The 25,736-nt window shown below is 44.6% G+C and overlaps 1 protein-coding gene across 3 annotated transcripts in view; it reads right to left on the reverse strand.

Annotated features, from left to right (window-relative positions):
• LOC141154081 (uncharacterized) overlaps window positions 1-25,736 on the reverse strand; it is a 167,832-nt gene that overhangs the window by 11,310 nt on the left and 130,786 nt on the right. For 2 of the 3 annotated variants that reach the window (XM_073639515.1, XM_073639517.1), the window contains 5 exons: window positions 14,496-14,603; window positions 11,336-11,641; window positions 9,854-9,984; window positions 9,103-9,139; window positions 8,531-8,587 (listed from right to left, as the gene is read on the reverse strand). In XM_073639515.1, coding sequence (XP_073495616.1) covers window positions 8,531-8,587; window positions 9,103-9,139; window positions 9,854-9,984; window positions 11,336-11,641; window positions 14,496-14,603 — 639 coding nt within the window. The remainder of the gene's footprint in view (window positions 1-8,530; window positions 8,588-9,102; window positions 9,140-9,853; window positions 9,985-11,335; window positions 11,642-14,495; window positions 14,604-25,736) is intronic. The other variant, XM_073639516.1, reaches the window with a different exon arrangement.

Consider the following 25,736-nt stretch of genomic DNA (forward strand, 5'->3'; position numbering starts at 1 on the left):
CTGGTTTCAGGTCCAGTGGAGACAACCATTCATGAAATTGGTTCTCCAGAGCTGACCACAACTCCTCAGCTGTGTGACTCACATTTCCCAGACATTTCAATGTAAAAACCGCCTGATGACGTTGAGCCCTACTGCCAGCATAGTAAGGAGGTGTGCAGGATCCCTTCTGCGCAGTTAGAAAGCTTGTGGCATGACCAGACAGGCTTTGGGTGCAGGTGGAAGACCAAGAGGAGGTTGAGGAGGCAGAAGCAGTGGAGGAACTTTGACATAAAGAGGATTGACGCACAACTCGTGGGGACGGCAAGACTTGGACAGCAGCCCCTTGTCCTGCTGTCACCATAGTTACCCAGTGCCCAGTCAGCGACATGTAACGCCCCTGTCCATGCCTACTCGTCCAAGTGTCTGTGGTGAAATGCACCCTGTCACACACAGAGTTTCTCAAAGAAGCGGTGATGTTGTGTGCGACATGCTGGTGGAGCGCAGGCACACCTTTCTTTGAGAAGCAGTGCCGACTGGGCATCTGGTACTGGGGCACTGCGACGGACATAAGGTCTCGAAAATCCTCTGTGTCCACCAGGCGGAAAGGCAGCATTTCTGTAGCCAAGAGCTTGCAGATGGTGAAATTCAACCTCTTAGCTTTCTCATGGCTAGGAGGAAATGGTCTTTTACTTGTCCACATCTGAGGGACCGAGGGCTGGCTATTGTGCTTAGACGGGGTTGATAAGGGTGTCCCCGGCAAACTGCCGGTCTGTGAGGAAGATGCAGGCGGACATGTTAGGTTGCCTTGATCCAAAGGTGGTGCTATCGATGTCGGACAGCGCTCAACACCAGCTGGTGTTACCACCTCCAAAGAAAATGATGACCTGCCAATCACGCTGGCTGTTGCGGGTAAAGAGGTGGCAGGTCTGCGCCCCAAAACAGGTGTGACTGCTGTCCCCCCAGTCACAGAGGATGAAGAGGCCGCGGATGCACAAGATATGGCAGACGGTGGTTGGCCCGGCCGGCTAGGCCGCATTGTAGCACACTGAGCTTCCCACTGCAACTTATGCTTCATGTCCATGTGCCTGTTCATGCATGAAGTACTCAAACTATGTATTTTTTGGCCTCTACTTAGCTTTTGCTGACAAATGTTACAGATAACACGAGTTGGGTCATCTTTATCGATCTGAAAAAATGCCCTGGCTATGCAAGGCTTAGCACCCATGCGACCTGAAGAGCCACCACGACTTGTGGTGAGAGGCAGAGTTGTGTTTGAGGATGCAGTTGTTGACGTGCTTCCAGTACTACGTCTCTGTCCAGGAAGGCGCAACCTGACCTCGTCGTCACTAGCATCTTCCTCCACCTCCTCTGCTGACCTCATCTCTTGGCTGACTGTGGGTTGACAGTAAGTGGGATCTCCAACCTCATCATCATCACCCTGTGCGTTATCACACCCGTCGTCCTCAGAGCCAACCTGTTCCTGCCCTGACAAAAAACGAAAGTTGTCGCTCCAATCAGGTATTTGAGTCTTATCATCGTCTTCCTCATTGTCTCCACCAACAGGAGTTACAGTTTGGGAATGAGGGTCTACATTATGGTCAGAACCTTCTGCGTCTGGTCCTGGATCCGACTCATAAAGATTCTGGGCATCAGTGCAGATCATTTCCTCGTCTGGATTCACAGAAGCGCTGGAGTCGACCTCTGATTCCCAGGCTATAGTATGAGTAAACAGCTCTGCAGACTCAACCATCTGTTCTACCTCATACTCAGACGGGCAGCTGGAGATTTGGGAGCTGTGAGGAAGCAAGTGCGATTGGGGTGACACCTTTGAGGACTGGAGTATTTGTGATGTTGAAGTTGATGTGGAGGAGAGCCCACTTAAAGGAGCACTTGATATCCGTTGAAGCACCTGTTGATTTTGTGCCTCATCTGGAATTTGTAGCGATTGGCGTGGCCGTAAGAAAGGGATCTTATCACATTGTCCGCTAAAAGAAGTAGACATTTTAGTTTGGCTGGAAGATGGTCTTTCTTCTGCAGATGTTACTGTTGCTTTAACACCTACCCCACGGACACAACCTTTTTTCCCCTTCCCAACACGCCTATTCCCCTTTCCACCAGCAGCAGGCCTTTTTCCACTCATTTTGGTGGTTAACTAATTCACAACTCTGGAGTTGTTTGCACAAAAAAACAATGGATGGGAACCGAGCAGAGCTGAGTGGCCAAACTGTGGTATTAGGCCAAAACTATTGGCTGGGTTAGATGCAGAAAAAAATTATATTCAATTTGCAACCTGATGGAGGTCAGTATAGATGGACTAATAGAACAAGTCCCACACACAGCTAGAAGCCCAAATATTTTTTCAGAGGTAGATGCAGAAAATTTTTTTATTCAGTTTGCAACCTGATGGAGGTCTGTATAGATGGATTAATAGAACAAGTCCCACACACAGCTACAAGCCCAATATTTTTTCAGAGGTAGATGCAGAAAAAAAATATATTCATTTTGCAACCTGATGGAGGTCAGTATAGATGGACTAATAGAGAAAGTCCCACACACTGCTAGAAGGCCAAATATTTTTTCAGAGCTAGATGCAGACAAAAAATTATTTTGAATTTGCAACCTGATGGAGGTCAGTATAGGTGGACTAATAGAACAAGTCCCACACACTGCTAGAAGGCCAAATATTTTTTCAGAGCTAGATGCAGAAAAAAATTATATTCAGTTTGCAACCTGATGGAGGTCTGTATAGATGGATTAATAGAACAAGTCCCACACACAGCTAGAAGCCCAAATATTTTTTCAGAGGTAGATGCAGATAAAAATTATTTTTAATTTGCAACCTGATGGAGGTCAGTATAGATGGACTAATAGAGAAAGTCCCACACACAGCTAGAAGCCCAATATTTTTTCAGAGGTAGATGCAGAAAAAAAATATATTCAGTTTGCAACCTGATGGAGGTCAGTATAGATGGACTAATAGAGAAAGTCCCACACACTGCTAGAAGGCCAAATATTTTTTCAGAGCTAGATGCAGATAAAAATTATATTCAATTTGCAACCTGATGGAGGTCAGTATAGATGGACTAATAGAACAAGTCCCACACACAGCTAGAAGCCCAAATATTTTTTCAGAGGTACTGTAGATGCAGATAAAAATTATTTTTAATTTGCAACCTGATGGAGGTCAGTATAGATGGACTAATACAACAAGTCCCACACACAGCTAGAAGCCCAATATTTTTTCAGAGGTAGATGCAGATAAAAATTATTTTTAATTTGCAACCTGATGGAGGTCAGTATAGATGGACTAATAGAGAAAGTCCCACACACTGCTAGAAGGCCAAATATTTTTTCAGAGCTAGATGCAGAAAAAAATTATATTCAGTTTGCAACCTGATGGAGGTCTGTATAGATGGATTAATAGAACAAGTCCCACACACAGCTAGAAGCCCAAATATTTTTTCAGAGGTAGATGCAGATAAAAATTATTTTTAATTTGCAACCTGATGGAGGTCAGTATAGATGGACTAATAGAGAAAGTCCCACACACTGCTAGAAGGCCAAATATTTTTTCAGAGCTAGATGCAGATAAAAATTATTTTTAATTTGCAACCTGATGGAGGTCAGTATAGATGGACTAATAGAGAAAGTCCCACACACTGCTAGAAGGCCAAATATTTTTTCAGAGGTAGATGCAGATAAAAATTATATTCAATTTGCAACCTGATGGAGGTCAGTATAGATGGACTAATAGAACAAGTCCCACACACAGCTAGAAGCCCAAATATTTTTTCAGAGGTACTGTAGATGCAGATAAAAATTATTTTTAATTTGCAACCTGATGGAGGTCAGTATAGATGGACTAATAGAGAAAGTCCCACACACTGCTAGAAGCCCAATATTTTTTCAGAGGTAGATGCAGAAATAAATATATTCAGTTTGCAACCTGATGGAGGTCTGTATAGATGGATTAATAGAACAAGTCCCACACACAGCTAGAAGCCCAATATTTTTTCAGAGGTAGATGCAGAAAAAATATAATCAGTTTGCAACCTGATGGAGGTCAGTATAGATGGACTAATACAAAAAGTCCCACACACCGCTAGAAGCCCAATATTTTTTCAGAGGTAGATGCAGAAAAAAATATATTCAGTTTGCAACCTGATGGAGGTCTGTATAGATGGATTAATAGAACAAGTCCCACACACAGCTAGAAGCCCAATATTTTTTCAGAGGTAGATGCAGAAAAAAATATATTCAGTTTGCAACCTGATGGAGGTCAGTATAGATGGACTAATACAACAAGTCCCACACACAGCTAGAAGCCCAATATTTTTTCAGAGCTAGATGCAGAAAAAAATTATATTCAATTTGCAACCTGATGGAGGTCAGTATAGATGGACTAATAGAATGATGCTATGCCCAAAAGATTTTACTTCACTAGGTGCAGTAAAAAAATTGGTATTCTATACACAGGTGGTATATCTTGCAACACAGATAGGCTACTCCACTGACTAACACACTCTGCAATAGGCCAAAAAGGATTAGCTTTGCTAGATTCAGCCAGATGCTGTGAAAAAAACTTGCACAGCACTGGCACAGACCTGCCTGGCAAAAACTGATAGGAACTGATGCAACCTAGTCCTGAAAAGGACTCCAATTACAATTAGTCTTTACTCCCACGATCTATCTATTTAAGAGCACAGACCTGCCTGATAAAAGTCGTAGGAAATGCTGTAACCTAGTCCTTAAAAGGACTGCAATCACAACTATTTCCTACTCCCAAGCTATCTGTAGATTTGTGCGAAAATTGGCTTGAAATTAACAAGGTATAGCGCACACAGCAACAGCGGTGCCGTCTAACACGCAGCTGCAGCAGTGAGAAAATGGTGGCGACGGGGAAAATGGCTTGGTCTTATAGGGCAAGGACATGTGACATACACTGCCAATGACACATGCCCTTGCTTGTGTGAAAAAAAGCACTTCGCTCCGTGTGTGCGCTGCTGATAGGCTGACAGATTGCACCTCCCCACTGTAAATGCGGGAAAGAGAAAAAAAAATGGAGATCTTCATTATTCCTGCAGAGATCCATCCCCTGCCCCTCCCCCCACCCCGCTGTACACTCAAACTGCGTATTAACATTAATTTTCATCATTACTGAGAAAAAATCCAGTTATGATTTTGGTGCACGAACAGTTATCGAACATAACCTCGAACAGCCGAATTTTTCTCAAATTGTTCGTGTTCGCCGAACGGCTCGAACACCGCCCAAAACAGCTCGAATTTGAGATTGGCGAACAGGTCGAGTAGAACAACGCTCATCTCTATTTAACAGTGGAATTTTATCTGAAGCACGGCCAGTGCAATTCAGGGATATTACAGCAACAATCTTCATTACAGTACAGTCTGAGTTTCTTGAGCAACCGGTTCCAGTAACAATACAGTAGTTTCTTCACAAGTCACAGTATTACAGTCTCTTCAGTAGCATAATTCAGCATAGATTAGATCTCTTAGCAGCACACTTCTATGCATACACAACCACAGGCTTTTCCTTCATAAGGACACAATAGTACACAACATTCTTTATCCTGCATGAAATTGGAGGGGGGGGGAGCGTTTGATGAGGGAGATGATCCCTGTGACACAATTCCTTCCAGTCCTTATCTTCCTGCCCGATAATACTCGGCACTGTTAGTTCAGGGAGTTTATCTGACCTGTGTTTAGTTTATCTCCTGATCTGAATCCTGATCAGTTGCCTTCTGTCAGATCCAGATAACACACCACCTTTCTCTTCAGCTTCAGCCAGACTACAATAACAAGTTCCTCACAATCCTCTGGGGCTCTGCTAAAACACTCCGTGTCTCCTGTGACTGTGTTAACCCCTCTAGTTGCTGGATGCTTCTGAAGTACAACACTTCCTGTCTCCTGTGCTTGTGTGCTTGTGTTATTTGTAACAGTTGCTGGATGCTTTGGAAGCAACAGCACTACTTCTGCATGTCACATTGGTCTTGTAGTATGACATTTGCAGAGGCAACCATTCTACACCAAGCTGGTTTTGTATTTGGATAGTTGCAGAAGCAACCATTCTACACTAAGCTGGTTTTGTACTAGGACAGTTGCAGATGCAACCATTCTACACAAAGCTGGTCTTGTACTAAGACAGTTGCAGAGGCAACCATTCTAAACCAAGCTGGTCTTGTACTAAGACAGTTGCAGAGGCAACCATTCTAAACCAAGCTGGTCTTGTACTAGGACAGGTGCAGAAGAAACTATTCTACACCAAGCTGGTCTTGTACTAGGACAGTTGTAGAGGCAACCATTCTACACTAACTGGTTTTGTACTAGGACAGTTGCAGAGGCAAACTTTCTACACAAAGCTGGTCTTGATTTCCCTTATCACTTCCATTGTTGATAACAGCCAGCTCATCCAGAAGCGATGTCGACTCTTTTGTGAACTTCTCGAATACTAGTCTCTTATTCAGCCAATCCATATGATCACAAGTAAGGCTTTCACCGAATTCTTCTGTGAGCTGGGAAGGTTCTATGTACCTTGTCAGCCTATTACCGGACACCAAGATCATCTCAAAACCAAGGCGATCTTTCTCCTTCCAAAAGCAAAAATGTGTTACTTTCTTATCCCAGAATTCGTCCGGCTTCACCACACAAACCAGAGAAACTTTGGCAGGAACTACATTCTGGAGCATGAGGACAACGGTCTTCACTACATTCCACTGTGACTTTCTTCCATCCACGATGACGGTAAACCCTCGAGCTTTACATTTGTCACTTGGGATGCTGAGCAGGTAGTCCAGGGTGACACTCAGCTCATCCATATTTGTCTGTTCGGAGCACAATGGGATTGTCAGAATGAGGCCGCTTCTTCTGTCCTTTCCGCCTGAGAGGAAGGCAAGTTTCTTCTTCAGTATCGGTAAGATCACAGTGGCGTCCATGTTTCCTAATTATGGATCACAGGTCTATGAGATAAGGTAGCGACCGCAGCGGAGGCTCCGGCAGCTTTGCTCCCTAAGACAGGTGCAGAGGCAACCATTCTATGTCAAGCTGGTCTTGTACTAGGACAGGTGCAGAAGAAACTATTCTACACCAAGCTGGTCTTGTACTAGGACAGTTGCAGAGGCAACAATTCTACTCCAAGCTCGTCTTGTACTAGGACAGTTGCAGAGGCAACCATTCTACACAAAGCTGATCTAGTATTAGGACAGTTGTAGAGGCAGCCATTCTACACTAAGCTGGTTTTGTACTAGGACAGTTGCAGAGACAACCATTCTACACCAAGCTGGTCTTGAACTTGGATAGTTGCAGAGGTAACTATTCTACACCAAGCTGGTCTTGTACTAGGACATTTGCAGAGGAAACCATTCTACACCAAGTTGGTCTTGTACTAGGACAGTTGCATATGAGATTTCCACATCTTGCCACTTGCTTCTTCAAGTTAGATGGTTTCCTCTCGTGAACAGCAATCTTCAAGTCTGACCACAGATTCTCAACTGGATTTAGGTCTGGGCTTTGACTAGGCTACTCCAAAACATTTACATGCTTCTTCTTAATCCACTCGAGTGTTGTCTTGGCAGTATACTTTGGGTCATTGTGTTGCTGGAAGGTGAACCTCCGTCCCAGTCTCAAATCACTGACAGACTGAAAAAGGTTTTGCTCAAAAATATACATGTATTTGACACTATCCATCTTCCCCTCGACTCGGACAATTTTCCCTTTCCCTGCTACCGAAAAAGATACCCACAGCATGATGCTCCCACCACCATGTTTCACTGTGAGGATGGTGTTCTTGGGCTGATGAACTGTATTGGTTTGGTGCAAGACATAGCATTTAACTTGGTGGCCAAAAAGTTCAATTTTGGTCTCATCTGACCACAGGACCTTCCTCCATACATTTGTGGAATCTCCCACGTCTTTTGGCAATTTCAAATTGAACCTTACAATTTTTGTGTGTAAGTAAAGGCTTTTTTCTGCCCACTCTTCCATAAAGGCCACCTCTATGGAGTGTACGGCTTATTGTGGTCGTATGGACAGATGCTCCAGTCTCTGCTTGGGAACTCTGCAGCTCCTTCAGGGTGTGACTTATGAAGGTAATTGCTTGCACCAGAAATTTTTAGGGGCTTCATAGCAAAAGGGGGAGAATACACATGCTCGTGCCAATTTTTAGTTATTTGATCTCATAAATTTAATTTATGCATATATTTTTCTCACTTCACTAACTTAGACTATTTAGTGCTGATGCATCACACACAATCGGATTACAAAAATATTTAAACACAGGCTGTAATGCAGCAAAATAGGTAAAAAGCAAAGGGGGTGAATACTTTCGCAAGCCACATATTTACCATACACCATACATATACCTTCATACATATTTTCCTCGTAATGTCAGATTGGGCAGAAGAGCACGGAAGACACATTGGATCATGGAGTGAAGGAACGGATGACTAATTCTTTATTGCCATTGAAATAAGAAGATATCTCTGACTTTTTTTCAGGAACTGTTTTGGAAAAAATGCTGATGAGAATAAAAGATTACCATGAGGGCTCGAGCTGTGTTCGTTAAGTTTCTCTTTATCCAGCTCACAATTGCCTTCTGGATGGGAAATAAGAATAAACCATTGAAAACATTCCATAAAACACACTTTTAACATATTTCCATGAATGAAAACATACACAAAACAGGCAGAGAAAAAAAAAGTTACAGCTTTTGAGAGTTTTTTTTAAAGTAACATTAGGTCTGATATAACATTTTTTTTCTACGACGGCGCGGATTACCACTTATAGCCTTACAGCCAAGTTACAGATGCTGATTACAATGTGGTTTCATGTGTCTTTAAGTGTTCAGAAACAAAAAAAATACTAAATGGAACTTTAAAAAGAAGAACACAAGTCACATCGTAAAGTTGGTGGGCCTTTGGCAGCCTAAATCAAGACTTCAAATCTTCTCTCTGATGTTGCTGACGTTAACGCTGACGCATTGATCATAAGCTCTAGAGATGCACTAGCGCTTGCAGGATCTATACTTTTATCAAGGTATTTGCCATCCCCCAGATTATTACAATTTTACTGTGTATAGGGAATTTTAAACAATTATCACATGTATCCTACCTGGGTCACTTCTTGTTTCTTCCATTGTAATTTTCCTCTGGGGAGAGAGTTAAAAAAAAATCTATATGATAGCTGACCACATGAGAAAATATTATTTTTCTATATTTTATTCTATCGCAATTTTTGGAATTTGCTTAGTTTGAAACAAGTGATGATTGAACCTTGGGTATAGATAGAGATGAGCAAAAAAATTGCACTACCTGGTCTGACGTCCACTTCGGTACTCGGCTGGACCAATTTCCTTGAATGCCAGCATCCCAGGCGCCTCTTGCAATTACTAGTTCCCCATGATGCCATGACATCACATAAGACAAGGACCAAGGAATCTCAAAAGGATCCCATGATGCCAGCATATGAGTACCAGTCATGGAAGTTCACATTGCCCTGATACAAAGAGGACGCCAGATCCATGGTAGTGTGTATCGTTTTGCTCATCTCCATGTAGAAGCCATTTTTAGATTCTGTACATGTGCCTCAATGGATTCAAGAAGTAGAATGCAATTATCAGATAATTACTATGGGTATATAAAGGGGAAATCTGGAGTGACTTGGGGTGATCACTGGATTTCCATAGATTGGTTAAAATTTTTCCTGATTATTTTTCATATACAGTAAATTAGCATAAACAGTGGTTAAGAGGAAAGAAGAAAAATGCATGGGTTTATAGTTGTATGCACAAGACACAGGGTAAGTTCTGAGTACTGGAAAAAATAGCAAAAATAAAGCAAAATTTAAACAAAATTCTACGTACGGAATTTGCGCGAAGCTTCTTCTTCTTCTTCCTCCATAGCATGAAGGCGACTACTACTACTGCTACTACCGCCAATACAACAATCACTGATACAACCACTGTCACGTGATTACTTCCGTGAGAATCTCCTTCTAGAAGAAACCGTTTAAATCAATCAGACAGGAATAGAACATTTCTTCAAGATAAAGTACAAGAACCCAAAGGTTTTTTCTTCTAGCACACCAAATGTGTGGCACGCCCTGTTGGTTCTTCGTATGCATTTTCTTGATAGGGGCATGCTTGCAGTTCAGTATAACTACATTTCTCACTATGCAGTTTGTTTTCTTAGCATTGTGATAACCAACCACACCCCAAACTTCCTGATCCACTGAATGCACCCACCAATAACAGTTTGGTACAGATAATAGGAGAAAACTGAACATGTGCATTTTAGAACTGGACCACATAATGTCACTGCTGATGAGCCACACATTTTGAGAGTTGACCGTCTAGGAAACTTCCCGTTAACAATTTACGCCACCAGATAAACCGTGGGCTACAATGGGGTCAAGTGACTGTATGTGGAAACATTAATCTGTGACATTCAGGTATCACAGTTACATTATTTTATACTTGTTTATAAAGATAGTCGAGGAAAACCCAAAGAAAACTAAGCCAAAGATGCTTAAAAGTTGGTCTGTTTTCCAAAATTTCATTATAGTTCAAGTAAAGGACCCAATGCCCTTTTATTTAAATGCGTTTGTATTAATAAAACAAGCTCAACCGTACATGATCGTAGTTACACGTTTGGGTGACATTAGAAAAATCTGTTTCAGTTCTTTAGCCATCATCAGTAGCGTTGGGCGGTTTAAAAGGGGATTTGTCATTTGTCATAATTATGTAATTTTTGTACCTGGTGTAAATGCCACCGTTCTCCTGAATCCGGGGATGTTTCTTTTTTGTTCCTGCTCCTCTCTGTTCTTGAGATATTGCCCTTCATTCCCTGTATATAAGTCTAATCTTTTTAGCAAAGTGGGGTGGTCCTTAACTCTTCACTGTGGGTGTCTTCTTAATGACCACACCCAGTTGTCTAAAAACACTATAGATATATAGCGGGAAGAAGGGGCCATATCTCAGGAACAGAGAAGCGCAGGAAGAAAAGTAAAACATCGCCGGATTCAGGAGGACGGCGGCATTTACGCCAAGGTAAAACAACTACATATTTATGGCAAGTGACAGGTCCTCTTTAAAGTTCTCAACAAGAAGTGCGTAAAACCTCTCTATATTCTTCCTGATTTTTCTAAGAGAATTTTAGAAAGGTTGTGTCTTTTAAACTTCACATATCTAACCAGATCCTACAGAAAGTCTTGAAGAGATCTGTCCGCAGATGAATACTGCAACTAAGACGAGTCTTGTTCTAAGATTCCTTGGGAGACATTTATCTATTTAGAAGCAGTTGGCAATAACAAGAGACATATGCAATCTGATCAACACAAAACTTACCAGAAATGTTTAAGACATAAACAATTTCATTCTTCTCTAGGTCGGTCATCAGTATGTCAGCTTTGTATTCTCCTTGGTCTTCCATTTCAAATTTATATATGATTAGTGATCCATCACTAGAACTTCCCAGTCTGCCATCATAGCTACTGTCTCTGATGGTAACACTTTCCGATGGCTGGGTCGTAGCAAAATTGATCCCATTTTTGACCCACTGGATGTCTTGTATTTTACTTTCTCCAATGGCGTCCACTACTAGGATAACCTCTTTACCTCTTAAAGCCGATATAGTCTTTTTGTTCAACTTACCTGACAAATTAAAACAGTATACAATAATAATGCAATTCTAAGGTCTGAAAGTACATGCCAGTCCTCTTGGCTTAGTACAAGATCCAAATAGTTTGAAACTGTAATAGGACATAAACAGAAATCTTTGGGCCCACACCATACCTCAGTACATCTCCTACTTCATACATACAAATCAGCTCTCTCCCAGGAGGAGAAAATCCTCCCTAGCAAGACCTACTGAGGGAAGTTTTTAGACAGAGTTTTTCTCTCCTCCTGGTAGAGAGCTATTTTGCATTTTTCTTTCCCATAGATCATTGCTGGTCTACAGTCATGGCCAAAAGTATTGAAAATGAGACAAATAGTAATTTTTCCAAAGTTTACTGCTTCATTTTTGGTAATGGCAATTTGCATATACTCCTGAATGTCAAAGAGTGATCAGCTTAACAGCAATTACTATACTTGCAAAGTCAATATTTGCCCTGAAAATGAACTTTAACCCCCAAAACACATTTCAACATCATTGCAGTCCTGCCTTAAAAGGAGCAGCTAACATCGTTTTAGTGATTGATCCATTAACACAGGTGTGGGTGTTGATGAGGACAGGGCTGGCGATCAATCAGTCATGATTAAGTAAGAATGACATCACTGGACACTTTAAAAGGAGGCTGGTTCTTGGTATCATTGTTTCTCTTCAGTTAACCATGGTTATCTCTAAAGAAACACGTGCAGCCATCATTGCACTGCACAAAAATGGCCTAACAGGGAAGAGTATCGCAGCTACAAAGATTGCACCTCAGTCAACAATCTATCGCATCATCAAGAACTTCAAGGAGAGAGCTTCCATTGTTGTCAAAAAAGCTCCAGGGCGCCCAAGAAAGACCAGCAAGCGCCAGGACCGTATCTTAAAACTGTTTCAGCTGCGGGATCGGACTACCAGCAGTGCCGAGCTTGCTCAGGAATGGCAGCAGGCTGGTGTTAGTGCTTCTGCACGCACTGTGAGGCGGAGACTCTTTGAGCAAGGGCTGGTTTCAAGGAGGGCAGCAAAGAAGCCACTTCTCTCCAGAAAAAACATCAGGGACCGACTGATATTCTGCAAAAGGTACAGGGAGTGGACTGCTGAGGACTGGGGCAAAGTCATTTTCTCTGATGAATCCCCTTTTCGATTGTTTGGGACATCTGGAAAACAGCTTATTCGGAGAAGAAGAGGTGAGCGCTACCACCAGTCTTGTCTCATGCCAACTGTAAAGCATCCTGAAACCATTCATGTGTTTGGTTGTTTCACAGCCAAGGGAATCGGCTCACTCACAGTCTTGCCTAAAAACACAGCCATGAATAAAGAATGGTACCAGAATGTCCTCCAAGAGCAACTTCTCCCAACCGTCCAAGAGCAGTTTGGCGCCCAACAATGCCTTTTCCAGCATGATGGAGCACCTTGCCATAAAGCAAAGGTGATAACTAAATGGCTCATGGAACAAAACATAGAGATTTTGGGTCCATGGCCTGGAAACTCCCCAGATCTTAATCCCATTGAGAAATTGTGGTCAATCATCAAGAGACGGGTGGACAAACAAAAACCAACAAATTCTGGCAAAATGCAAGCATTGATTATGCAAGAATGGACTGCTATCAGTCAGGATTTGGTCCAAAAGTTGATTGAGAGCATGCCAGGGAGAATTACAGAAGTCTTGAAGAAGAAGGGGCAACACTGCAAATATTGACTTGCTGCATTAACTCATTCTAACTGTCAATATAACCTATTGGTACTCATAATATGATTGCAATTATATTTCTGTATGTGATATAAACATCAGACAAACACTAATAAAAACCAGAGGCCAGCAGATCATGTGAAAATATAATTTTGGTGTCATTCTCAAAACTTTTGGCCATGACTGTACTTAGGCGGAACCAGTCCTAACCCTCGTTCCTCCAATACCTTTGGATTGCTTCAAGACCAAAAACTATTAAGGGGTTGTCACATTTGGAACACTGACAGATAGATAGAAACCCACCTCATGGAAGGTGGCCATAAAAGAGCTCTCTCCATTCATGTAAAAAGTAGCCCTGGAAGTGATAAGCATACTTGCTCAGGGGTTTTTGGGCATTCTATAAAGATAAAATGGAGAGAGATATGCATGAGCGGCCACCTCTCCTTTCCTGACGGTGGGTGCGAGTCGAGGCTTCAATCTCTGGACAGAAGTTGGTAAAAGTGATGGGACCCACATTTGTGGGATATTTATAGCATACACCTTTAATATGTTTAGAACTAATGCTTAATTCATTTTTTTCTTATTTCATAGTCTCCTCCATAGACAGGAGTGTTCAGATCTGTTCAGCGCTCGTGTTCTATACGAGAAAGCCGCTGCCAGACTTCTATGGCGGCAGCTTATGTCACTGAGAACAAAGGATTGGCAGTCTGAAATCACACTTGTCAGATTCTTATCTTACTGCGACATCATCTGAGAAGAGTTGGTATTTCCCCATGCATATTAGATTGTCAGCTAAGGCCGACATAAGTCTAATGTGTATGGTACTCCTAAAACCCCCTTTACACACTAGATAAAGGTCTTCTGTAGGAGACGATTTCCCTATTCCAAGTGACTATCTGATGAAGTTGTCCACAACTATTGATGTTGGGAAAGATAAAGATTGAGCAGATATAATTTTTTAGACCAATCCTTTTGATATGCAAGTAGATAAGCCCCTGCCAAATGAGTTTGGCACTAGCTTACTATGTTCTCCCCATAAATCTGAGCTTTTACAATCATCAGCAGTCAGAAGTGATAGCTGTTGGCCGGACGAGCATTGGGCCAACTGTTATCTAAAAATCTTCTTTAGTCGAAACATAGTGTACAATAATAAGGATACTACTTACTTTTTTCCCAAGTAGATGCTGCTACCTGGGCTTCTTTGAAATTGTGATCATTTTGTAGATTTTCTGTACCTCCCAGGGACGTTCCTTCCGTACTCCTAATACAAAATACTAGACAAACACATGACACATTAGTGTATCCATTAGTGTAGCCTTTCTATTCCTCAATATACGTAATCAATAAAAATCTTCAAATCGCTTTGAAAAAGTGATTGAGATTGGGAGTTAAAATACACAAATCGGCTAAAATGACCATGTCTGTAAAGGTAAAATGGACAAGTAATAGAAGCCTCTACAAAAAACACCCATTAGGACTACGCTGGAAGTCATACATGGAGATGACCTCCATGTAAATAAATTGCAACGTTAACGGGCTATTTTCAATTGAGTCCATTTTTGATACTGTATGGGATTGGTATCTTGCGGGCGATAGTTGATTAAGCCTATTTTGTATAGTCGACTGCCATGTATAACGGGCTATTTTTCATTTAGTCCATTTTTGATACTGTATGTGACTGGCATCTTGTCACTGTATCTGACGCCTTGCAATTTATTTATTATTTTTATTTTGATATATTTTTCACTTGTGTGTGCATGGGGATTTAGGGAGAGTTTAGCTTTACCCACTGATCAGTGGGGACATCATTCGAACCCTTAGGGTGAACTGAATACTTGGCCTTTAGGTGGGCTATTATCTACTACTAGGGTGACCTAGGGCAATTTTGGATCGTTGTCTTACATCCCTCCCTTTGTATGATAATTGAAGTATATCAAAGTATATATTTGCTTTTGTGTGTATACTCTGTTCCATAGGTACCATTGAGTATCTTTTTTAAAAAAGAAACTATTAAAGGTATTTTTTAAGGGTCTTCTTTTGGTTTTTGTTGTTTAGTTTTGTACCCTGGTTTTCCAACTTTTGTTGGTTTTTGTTGGTTCGTTTTTTTCAGGTAATACGCAGTTTGAGTGTACAGCGGGGTGGGGGGAGGGGCAGGGGATGGATCTCTGCAGGAATAATGAAGATCTCCATTTTTTTTTCTCTTTCCCGCATTTGCAGTGGGGAGGTGCAATCTGTCAGCCTATCAGCAGCGCACACACGGAGCGAAGTGCTTTTTTTCACACAAGCAAGGGCATGTGTGATTGGCAGTGTATGTCACATGTCCTTGCCCTATAAGACCAAGCCATTTTCCCCGTCGCCACCATTTTCTCACTGCTGCAGCTGCGTGTTAGACGGCACCGCTGTTGCTGTGTGCGCTATACCTTGTTAATTTCAAGCCAATTTTCGCACAAATCTACAGATAGCTTGGGAGTAGGGAATAGTTGTGATTGCAGTCCTTTTAAGGACTAGGTTACAGCATTTCCTACAACTTTTATCAGGCAGGTCTGTGCTCTTAAATAGATAGATTGTGGGAGTAAAGACTAATTGTAATTGCAGTCCTTTTCAGGACTAGGTTACATCAGTTCCTATCAGTTTTTGCCAGGCAGGTCTGTGCCAGTGCTGTGCAAGTTTTTTTCACAGCATTTGGCTGAATATAGCAAAGCTAATCCTTTTTGGCCTATTGCAGAGTGTGTTAGTCAGTGGAGTAGCCTATCTGTGCTGCAAGATATACCACCTGTGTATAGAATACCAATTTTTTTACTGCACCTAGTGAAGTAAAATCTTTTGGGCATAGCATCATTCTATTAGTCCATCTATACTGACCTCCATCAGGTTGCAAATTGAAAATAATTTTTTTCTGCATCTAGCTCTGAAAAAATATTTGGGCTTCTAGCTGTGTGTGGGACTTGTTCTATTAGTTCATCTAGACTGACCTCCATCAGGTTGCAAACTGAATATAATTTTTTTCTGCATCTAGCTCTGAAAAAATATTTGGCCTTCTAGCAGTGTGTGGGACTTGTTCTATTAGTCCATCTATACTGACCTCCATCAGGTTGCAAACTGAATATAATTTTTTTCTGCATCTAGCTCTGAAAAAATATTTGGCCTTCTAGCTGTGTGTGGGACTTGTTCTATTAGTCCATCTATACTGACCTCCATCACGCTGCAAATTCAAAATATTTTTTTGTCTGCATCTAGCTCTGAAAAAATATTTGGCCTTCTAGCAGTGTGTGGGACTTTCTCTATTAGTCCATCTATACTGACCTCCATCAGGTTGCAAATTAAAAATAATTTTTATCTGCATCTACCTCTGAAAAAATATTTGGGCTTCTAGCTGTGTGTGGGACTTGTTCTATTAGTCCATCTATACTGACCTCCATCAGGTTGCAAACTGACTATAATTTTTTTCTGCATCTAGCTCTGAAAAAATATTTGGCCTTCTAGCAGTGTGTGGGACTTTCGCTATTAGTCCATCTATACTGACCTCCATCAGGTTGCAAATTAAAAATAATTTTTATCTGCATCTAGCTCTGAAAAAATATTTGGTCTTCTAGCAGTGTGTGGGACTTTCTCTATTAGTCCATCTATACTGACCTCCATCAGGTTGCAAATTAAAAATAATTTATATCTGCATCTAGCTCTGAAAAAATATTTGGCCTTCTAGCAGTGTGTGGGACTTTCTCTATTAGTCCATCTATACTGACCTCCATCAGGTTGCAAATTAAAAATAATTTTTTGTCTGCATCTAGCTCTGAAAAAATATTTGGCCTTCTAGCAGTGTGTGGGACTTTCTCTATTAGTCCATCTATACTGACCTCCATCAGGTTGCAAACTGAATATAATTTTTTTCTGCATCTAGCTCTGAAAAAATATTTGGCCTTCTAGCAGTGTGTGGGACTTTCTCTATTAGTCCATCTATACTGACCTCCATCAGGTTGCAAATTAAAAATAATTTATATCTGCATCTAGCTCTGAAAAAATATTTGGCCTTCTAGCAGTGTGTGGGACTTTCTCTATTAGTCCATCTATACTGACCTCCATCAGGTTGCAAACTGAATATAATTTTTTTTCTGCATCTACCTCTGAAAAAATATTTGGGCTTCTAGCTGTGTGTGGGACTTGTTCTATTAGTCCATCTATACTGACCTCCATCAGGTTGCAAATTAAAAATAATTTATATCTGCATCTAGCTATGAAAAAATATTTGGCCTTCTAGCAGTGTGTGGGACTCTCTCTATTAGTCCATCTATACTGACCTCCATCAGGTTGCAAATTAAAAATATTTTTTTGTCTGCATCTAGCTCTGAAAAAATATTTGGCCTTCTAGCAGTGTGTGGGACTTTCTCTATTAGTCCATCTATACTGACCTCCATCAGGTTGCAAACTGAATATATTTTTTTTCTGCATCTACCTCTGAAAAAATATTGGGCTTCTAGCTGTGCGTGGGACTTGTTCTATTAATCCATCTATACAGACCTCCATCAGGTTGCAAACTGAATATAATTTTATTCTGCATCTACCTCTGAAAAAATTTTTGGGCTTCTAGCTGTGTGTGGGACTTGTTCTATTAATCCATCTATACAGACCTCCATCAGGTTGCAAACTGAATATATTTTTTTTCTGCATCTACTTCTGAAAAAATATTTGGCCTTCTAGCAGTGTGTGGGACTTGTTCTATTAGTCCATCTATACTGACCTCCATCAGGTTGCAAACTGAATATAATTTTTTTCTGCATCTAGCTCTGAAAAAATATTTGGCCTTCTAGCAGTGTGTGGGACTTTCTCTATTAGTCCATCTATACTGACCTCCATCAGGTTGCAAATTAAAAATAATTTTTATCTGCATCTAACTCTGAAAAAATATTTGGCCTTCTAGCTGTGTGTGGGACTTGTTCTATTAGTCCATCTATACTGACCTCCATCAGGTTGCAAACTGAATATAATTTTTTTCTGCATCTAGCTCTGAAAAAAATATTTGGCCTTCTAGCAGTGTGTGGGACTTTCTCTATTAGTCCATCTATACTGACCTCCATCAGGTTGCAAATTAAAAATAATATTTTGTCCGCATCTAGCTCTGAAAAAATATTTGGCCTTCTAGCAGTGTGTGGGACTTTCTCTATTAGTCCATCTATACTGACCTCCATCAGGTTGCAAACTGAATATATTTTTTTTCTGCATCTACCTCTGAAAAAATATTTGGGCTTCTAGCTGTGTGTAGGACTTGTTCTATTAGTCCATCTATACTGACCTCCATCAGGTTGCAAACTGAATACAATTTTTTTCTGCATCTACCTCTGAAAAAATATTTGGGCTTCTAGCTGTGTGTGGGACTTGTTCTATTAGTCCATCTATACTGACCTCCATCAGGTTGAAATTGAATATAATTTTTTTCTGCATCTAACCCAGCCAATAGTTTTGGCCTAATACCACAGTTTGGTCACTCAGCTCTGCTCGGTTCCCATCCATTGTTTTTTTGTGCAAACAACTCCAGAGTTGTGAATTAGTTAACCACCAAAATGAGTGGAAAAAGGCCTGCTGCTGGTGGAAAGGGGAATAGGCGTGTTGGGAAGGGGGAAAAAGGTTGTGTCCGTGGGGTAGGTGTTAAAGCAACAGTAACATCTGCAGAAGAAAGACCATCTTCCAGCCAAACTAAAATGTCTACTTCTTTTAGCGGACAATGTGATAAGATCCCTTTCTTACGGCCACGCCAATCGCTACAAATTCCAGATGAGGCACAAAAACAGCAGGTGCTTCAACGGATATCAAGTGCTCCTTTAAGTGGGCTCTCCTCCACATCAACTTCAACATCACAAATACTCCAGTCCTCAAAGGTGTCACCCCAATCGCACTTGCTTCCTCACAGCTCCCAAATCTCCAGCTGCCCGTCTGAGTATGAGGTAGAACAGATGGTTGAGTCTGCAGAGCTGTTTACTCATACTATAGCCTGGGAATCAGAGGTCGACTCCAGCGCTTCTGTGAATCCAGACGAGGAAATGATCTGCACTGATGCCCAGAATCTTTATGAGTCGGATCCAGGACCAGACACAGAAGGTTCTGACCATAATGTAGACCCTCATTCCCAAACTGTAACTCCTGTTGGTGGAGACAATGAGGAACGCGATGATGAGACTCAAATACCTGATTGGAGCGACAACTTTAGTTTTTTGTCAGGGCAGGAACAGGTTGGCTCTGAGGACGACGGGTGTGATAACGCACAGGGTGATGATGATGAGGTTGGAGATCCCACTTACTGTCAACCCACAGTCAGCCAAGAGATGAGGTCAGCAGAGGAGGTGGAGGAAGATGCTAGTGACGACGAGGTCAGGTTGCGCCTTCCTGGACAGAGACGTAGTACTGGAAGCACGTCAACAACTGCATCCTCAAACACAACTCTGCCTCTCACCACAAGTCGTGGTGGCTCTTCAGGTCACATGGGTGCTAAGCCTTGCATAGCCTGGGCATTTTTTCAGATCGATAAAGATGACCCAACTCGTGTTATCTGTAACATTTGTCAGCAAAAGCTAAGTAGAGGCCAAAAAATACATAGTTTGAGTACTTCATGCATGAACAGGCACATGGACATGAAGCATAAGTTGCAGTGGGAAGCTCAGTGTGCTACAATGCGGCCTAGCCGGCCGGGCCAACCACCGTCTGCCATATCTTGTGCATCCGCGGCCTCTTCATCCTCTGTGACTGGGGGGACAGCAGTCACACCTGTTTTGGGGCGCAGACCTGCCACCTCTTTACCCGCAACAGCCAGCGTGATTGGCAGGTCATCATTTTCTTTGGAGGTGGTAACACCAGCTGGTGTTGAGCGCTGTCCGAAATCGATAGCACCACCTTTGGATCAAGGCAACCTAACATGTCCGCCTGCATCTTCCTCACAGACCGGCAGTTTGCCGGGGACACCCTTATCAACCCCGTCTAAGCACAATAGCCAGCCCTCGGTCCCTCAGATGTGGACAAGTAAAAGACCATTTCCTCCTAGCCATGAGAAAACTAAGAGGTTGAATTTCACCATCTGCAAGCTCTTGGCTACAGAAATGCTGCCTTTCCGCCTGGTGGACACAGAGGATTTTCGAGACCTTATGTCCGTCGCTGTGCCCCAGTACCAGATGCCCAGTCGGCACTACTTCTCAAAGAAAGGTGTGCCTGCGCTCCACCAGCATGTCGCACACAACATCACCGCTTCTTTGAGAAACTCTGTGTGTGACAGGGTGCATTTCACCACAGACACTTGGACGAGTAGGCATGGACAGGGGCGTTACATGTCGCTGACTGGGCACTGGGTAACTATGGTGACAGCAGGACAAGGGGCTGCTGTCCAAGTCTTGCCATCCCCACGAGTTGTGCGTCAATCCTCTTTATGTCAAAGTTCCTCCACTGCTTCTGCCTCCTCAACCTCCTCTCGGTCTTCCACCTGCACCCAAAGCCTGTCTGGTCATGCCACAAGCTTTCTAACTGCGCAGAAGGGATCCTGCACACCTCCTTACTATGCTGGCAGTAGGGCTCAACGTCATCAGGCGGTTTTTACTTTGAAATGTCTGGGAAATGTGAGTCACACAGCTGAGGAGTTGTGGTCAGCTCTGGAGAACCAATTTCATGAATGGTTGTCTCCACTGGACCTGAAACCAGGGAAGGCCGTGTGTGCGACAATGCTGCAAACCTGGGTGCGGCCCTTCGCCGGGTCACACACGTGCCTTGTATGGCTCACGTGTTGAACCTGGTTGTCCAGCAATTTTTAGCCCACTATCCCAGACTAGATGGCCTTCTGCAGAGGGCACGGTCGCTGTGTGCTCACTTCCGCCGTTCGCATCCCGCAGCTCAGCGACTCACATCTCTACAGAAGTCGTTGGGCCTGCCACTTCACCGGCTAAAATGCGATGTGCCTACCCGGTGGAATTCAACTCTGCACATGTTGCAGCGACTGTGGCAGCACCGACAAGCCCTGGTGCAATACGTTCTGACGTATAGCCTGGGCCAACGAGATCCAGAGGTGGGGCAAATCACGCTGGAGGAGTGGTCTCAGATCAGGGACCTATGCACCCTTCTGCACAGTTTTGAAATGGCGACGAAGATGTTTAGTGCTGACGATGCCATTATCAGCATGACTATTCCGGTGATTTACATGCTGGAGCACATGTTAAACAGAATTCGGAGTCAGGTGGTGGCACAAGAGGAGGTGGAGGAAGTAGAGGAGGAGGAGTTGTATGCGGAAGGGCTAACATCTGCAAGGTCCAGACGGTCGGCAGCACCAAGGCGGCAGGCATGTGAGGGTGGGGGAGATGGTTTTACCAGGGCGCATGGTAGCAGCCAAACTAGTGAGGAAGGTGCAGGAGCCCAGGAAGAAGTGGAGGACGAACTGATGGAAGACTCATCAGATGAGGGAGACCTTGATCACATTTCTGTTGTGCGAGGTTGGGGGGAGAGGACAGAGGAAGGAAGCATGATTGTTACCTCGCCACCAACACAACAGGGACTTGGTGCTCCTGGATGCGCAACACACATGAGTGCCTTCTTGCTGCACTACCTGCAACATGACCCTCGAATTGTGAGAATTAGAAATAATCCTGACTACTGGGTTGCCACACTGTTAGATCCCCGGTACAAAAGTAAATTTGCAGAAATTATTACTGCCATAGAAAGGGATGTACGCATGCAGGAGTATCAGCAGAGACTGTTGCAGAATCTTACATGTGCTTTTCCACAAAATACCAGTGGTGCACGTAGTGAATCTCACAGTTCCAACTTGCCAACCGTGGGACCGTCAAGTGTTCAGCACTCAAACCGTAACAGAACCACAGTATCTGCTGGTAACATCAATTTTGCGGAATCATTTCACCACTTTTTTAGCCCATCCTTTGCAAGGCCACAGGAGACAAGAAGTCTGACACATAGTCAACGCCTAGAGACGATGGTACAGGAGTATCTCCAAGTAAACATTGAAGCCATGACTGTGTCACTGGACCCTTGCTCTTTTTGGGCTTCCAATCTGGATAAATGGCCGGAGCTAGCCACTTACGCCTTGGAGATCTTGTCATGCCCCGCAGCCAGCGTTCTGTCTGAACGTGTGTTCAGCGCTGCTGGTGGTGTGCTGACAGATAAGCGCACGCGGCTCTCCACTGATAATGTAGACAGACTCACGTTCATAAAGATGAACAAATCATGGATCCGAAACGACTTTTCTACCCCTGTGTCATCCTGGGGAGAGTAAAAGCTTGATGATTGGTTAAAATCACCCTACCAACCGTTTTAAGCTTTCAAATTACTAATCATGTTTATCTGTATCTTGGCTGGAAAATAATTTGGGCTTTGTAGCAGTGTGCAGCACTGATTCTATTAGGCCATCTATAATAAGCTCCACCAGATTTAAAATTACTAATCATGTTTATCTGTATCTTGACAGGAAAATAATTTGGGCTTTGTAGCAGTGTGCAGCACTGATCCTATTAGGCCATCTATACTAAGCTCCACCAGATTTAAAATTAATAATAATTTTTAGCTGCATCTGTAGCACCCTGAGGATTCGGCTGCTACAGGAGTATTGCACCTCAACCCAGAGGTGTGATATTCCACTCCCGGGTAAGGATGGAGTGTGGAACTGAGCTCGGTAGGCTGCATGCACTACACACATCCCATTTCCGAGGAACAGGCCGACGGTACTCCCACTTAGAAATGTGCAGGTACGACCGAGTCTGTTCCTGGCTGGAGTGGGAGGGGGGTGGTACATCCCATGTAGTGTAGGGGCAGATAGGGGGAGCAGCCTGGGTAAAGATAGGAGCTCATTGGGTGCTGGTCACCTGAGCTCACACATAGAGGGTGTATATAAGGTGGGCACCAACTAAGAACAGGGTCAGTCAGTCTGTCAGCCTTTGCAGAGAAGTAAGAAGCAGAGGAGCAGAGAAGCCCCAGAGAGAGAGAGAGGAGAAAGAAAGAGAGACCCAGAGGGGGAAACAGAAGAAAGGACTCTAAGACCCCAAATCCAATCCACGGGTGAAGAGTCGGCATCAGGGTACCGGAACCCAAGCTGGTGGGGGCAAAAACACACCCCAGCCAGAGACCGGAGACCGTGGGCAGTGTCTGCCACGGCCACCCACCACATCCACCCCGAAGGCATACCACGTGGAGGGTCAGGGAACCCAAGGCCAAGGGTCTCCCAACAGAAGGCCCGAGGGAGCTGGACCTGGGTGGATCACTAGTGGGGACGGCCAGAGGAAGGGACAGAAGGAGAGCTCAGGGTCACGCTCCGGACTCGCTTGGGGGTTGGCTGGATCCAGGACCTGGTGGACGCAGCACGGCTCGGGAGGTCACTTGAAGCTGGAGTGACCGGAACATCAGCAGTGAGTAAATACCCTAAACTGCACAACCCGACTCTGTCTTCATTTAACATCTATGCTGCACCACCACAACCCCCATCCTCTGCACCTGACCCCCTGAGGCTATACCCCACCCGTTGGGGGTTATATCATCACAAGCTGCACCTACACCATCAGCCTCAGCGGACCCTGCTGCAGCGGCGGCCATAGTGACCGCAATACAACGGGTGGCGTAGTCGACAATAAAGAACTTAATAACATCTGTAGGACTGCCACATACAACTGAGTTTGACACCCTGGGCACGGACCGGGTCACAGCCACTCGGAAGACTACAACCCCCATCTGATCCGGCTCCGGATATTCCCCCTAAAAGAATATGGCCCAGGGGGCGCGTCAACTTTGGCGTAGTCGGCAGGATTACGTGCCCACAACAACCGGGTACTGCGTGCCTGAAGAAAAGAACGAGTTTACCTCAAAGAGAAGTCTCCTGCCGGTTCCGGAGGGTCCCCGCCATCGGACTCCATCACAGATCGATTCCAGCCGGTTGTCCGCCATTTCCAACTTGTTCCCGCCATCTGCAGAGTTTCCCGCCACTGGGCGACGCTTCCCGCCAAAACCGCAGATTTCCCGCCTTGGAAGAGCAGCGGACGCCATTATGGGCGTGCCAAAGGAGGGCAGGAGGCCACCTCCCATCGTGGGCCAGGACAGAAAATGGCGCCAAAAGTGGAAACCGCCCCCACCAACAGAGACTGTGATGCTAGAGGTGTCTGTCAGCGTGAAAGAACAGCCCCTGGAGCTGACAGTCACCAAGTGGCCCCGGGACCGCCCTCGAAGGGGGAGGAGACGAAAGGAGAGAACAAAGATGGGTGTCGCCTGGAGCAGTCTAGAGCGAGCGCACCCGGAGGCAAGAAGCCTGGAGAAGAGTATCGGAGGAGCTCACCCGGAGATGTCCAAAGAGCAGAGCAGCACCGGCCCGCTGGCCAGGAGCCTGCTGGACACCACGACCCCACTAGGACTAGTGGAGGTCCTAGCACAGCTCCCCCGAGACCGGGAGTGTGCGCAGACCGCTCTGGAGGGCCTCGCACGGAGGATGGCCCGGGTGCAGCGAGAGACGTTGGCGCAGTGGAGCCGAGAGATGGCCCAGCAGACCGAGATCTGTCAGCGGAGCACGCCACCCGAGACGAGGAAACAGACCGCCTCTGAGGATGGCGCGGGAGGATTGAAGGCCGGAGACGGCGCCGAGAAGGGAGCCGAACGAGTGGAGGCAGGTAAAGGGGACGTCTATACCCCAAACCGGGAAACCGCGTACCTGCCCCAGCTCCCCGTCGCAGAGCCCGAAGTCTATCCTGCCGTGCCCGTCGCTGCAACGTCACCGCCGCAGACTAGGCCTCAAACGGGAGCCGCGACCCCTGTGACGTCACACGCCTCGACCCCGAGCGTGACCAAGCAGGAAGTACCACCAGCCTGGTCGCAAGGCCTAGTACCCCCGGGCGCCGCAATACCAACAGCGCCCCCTACCTCCGCGGAGCCCCCGGACTGGTCGCAGGGCCAAGTAGCCCAGGGCGCCGCCGTCCTTACGGTGCCCTTTACCTTCCAGATACCCCAGGCCTGGCCGCAAGGCCCGGGCAACCCGGGCGCTAACACCACCGCGCCCATAAGACCAAGAGTGCCGCATCTGGGAGAGGACCTGTACGCCCAGCACACGTGCCCGGATGGGCAGCCATTTATATGGCCACCGGAGTTTCACCATCCCCGACTCCGGAAAGAGAGACCCCTAGACGAACCCCTGATCCCGGCTCCAAAGCCCGTAAAGAGGACCTCGCCCCCGCTAGAGGAAGCACAGTTTGAGTGGGACCCCACCGGAGAAGATCTCATGGGGTTCACTCAGGAGACTCGGGCAGCCGCAGCGGAGCGTGCAGAGTGCTGCCGGCAACAGCTCGAGGTCTTTGAGAGGGAGCGGAGAGAGAGGCGGGTCCGGGAACAACAAGCCCAAATAAGGAGCGCGGAGCAGAAGAGCCGGGCCAGGAGAGACCCCCGTGCAGCGCATAGTC

Source organism: Phyllobates terribilis, unplaced genomic scaffold (assembly GCF_046119375.1).
Source record: "Phyllobates terribilis strain yellow unplaced genomic scaffold, ASM4611937v1 Scaffold_7__3_contigs__length_470593459, whole genome shotgun sequence".
Lineage (NCBI taxonomy): Eukaryota > Metazoa > Chordata > Amphibia > Anura > Dendrobatidae > Phyllobates > Phyllobates terribilis.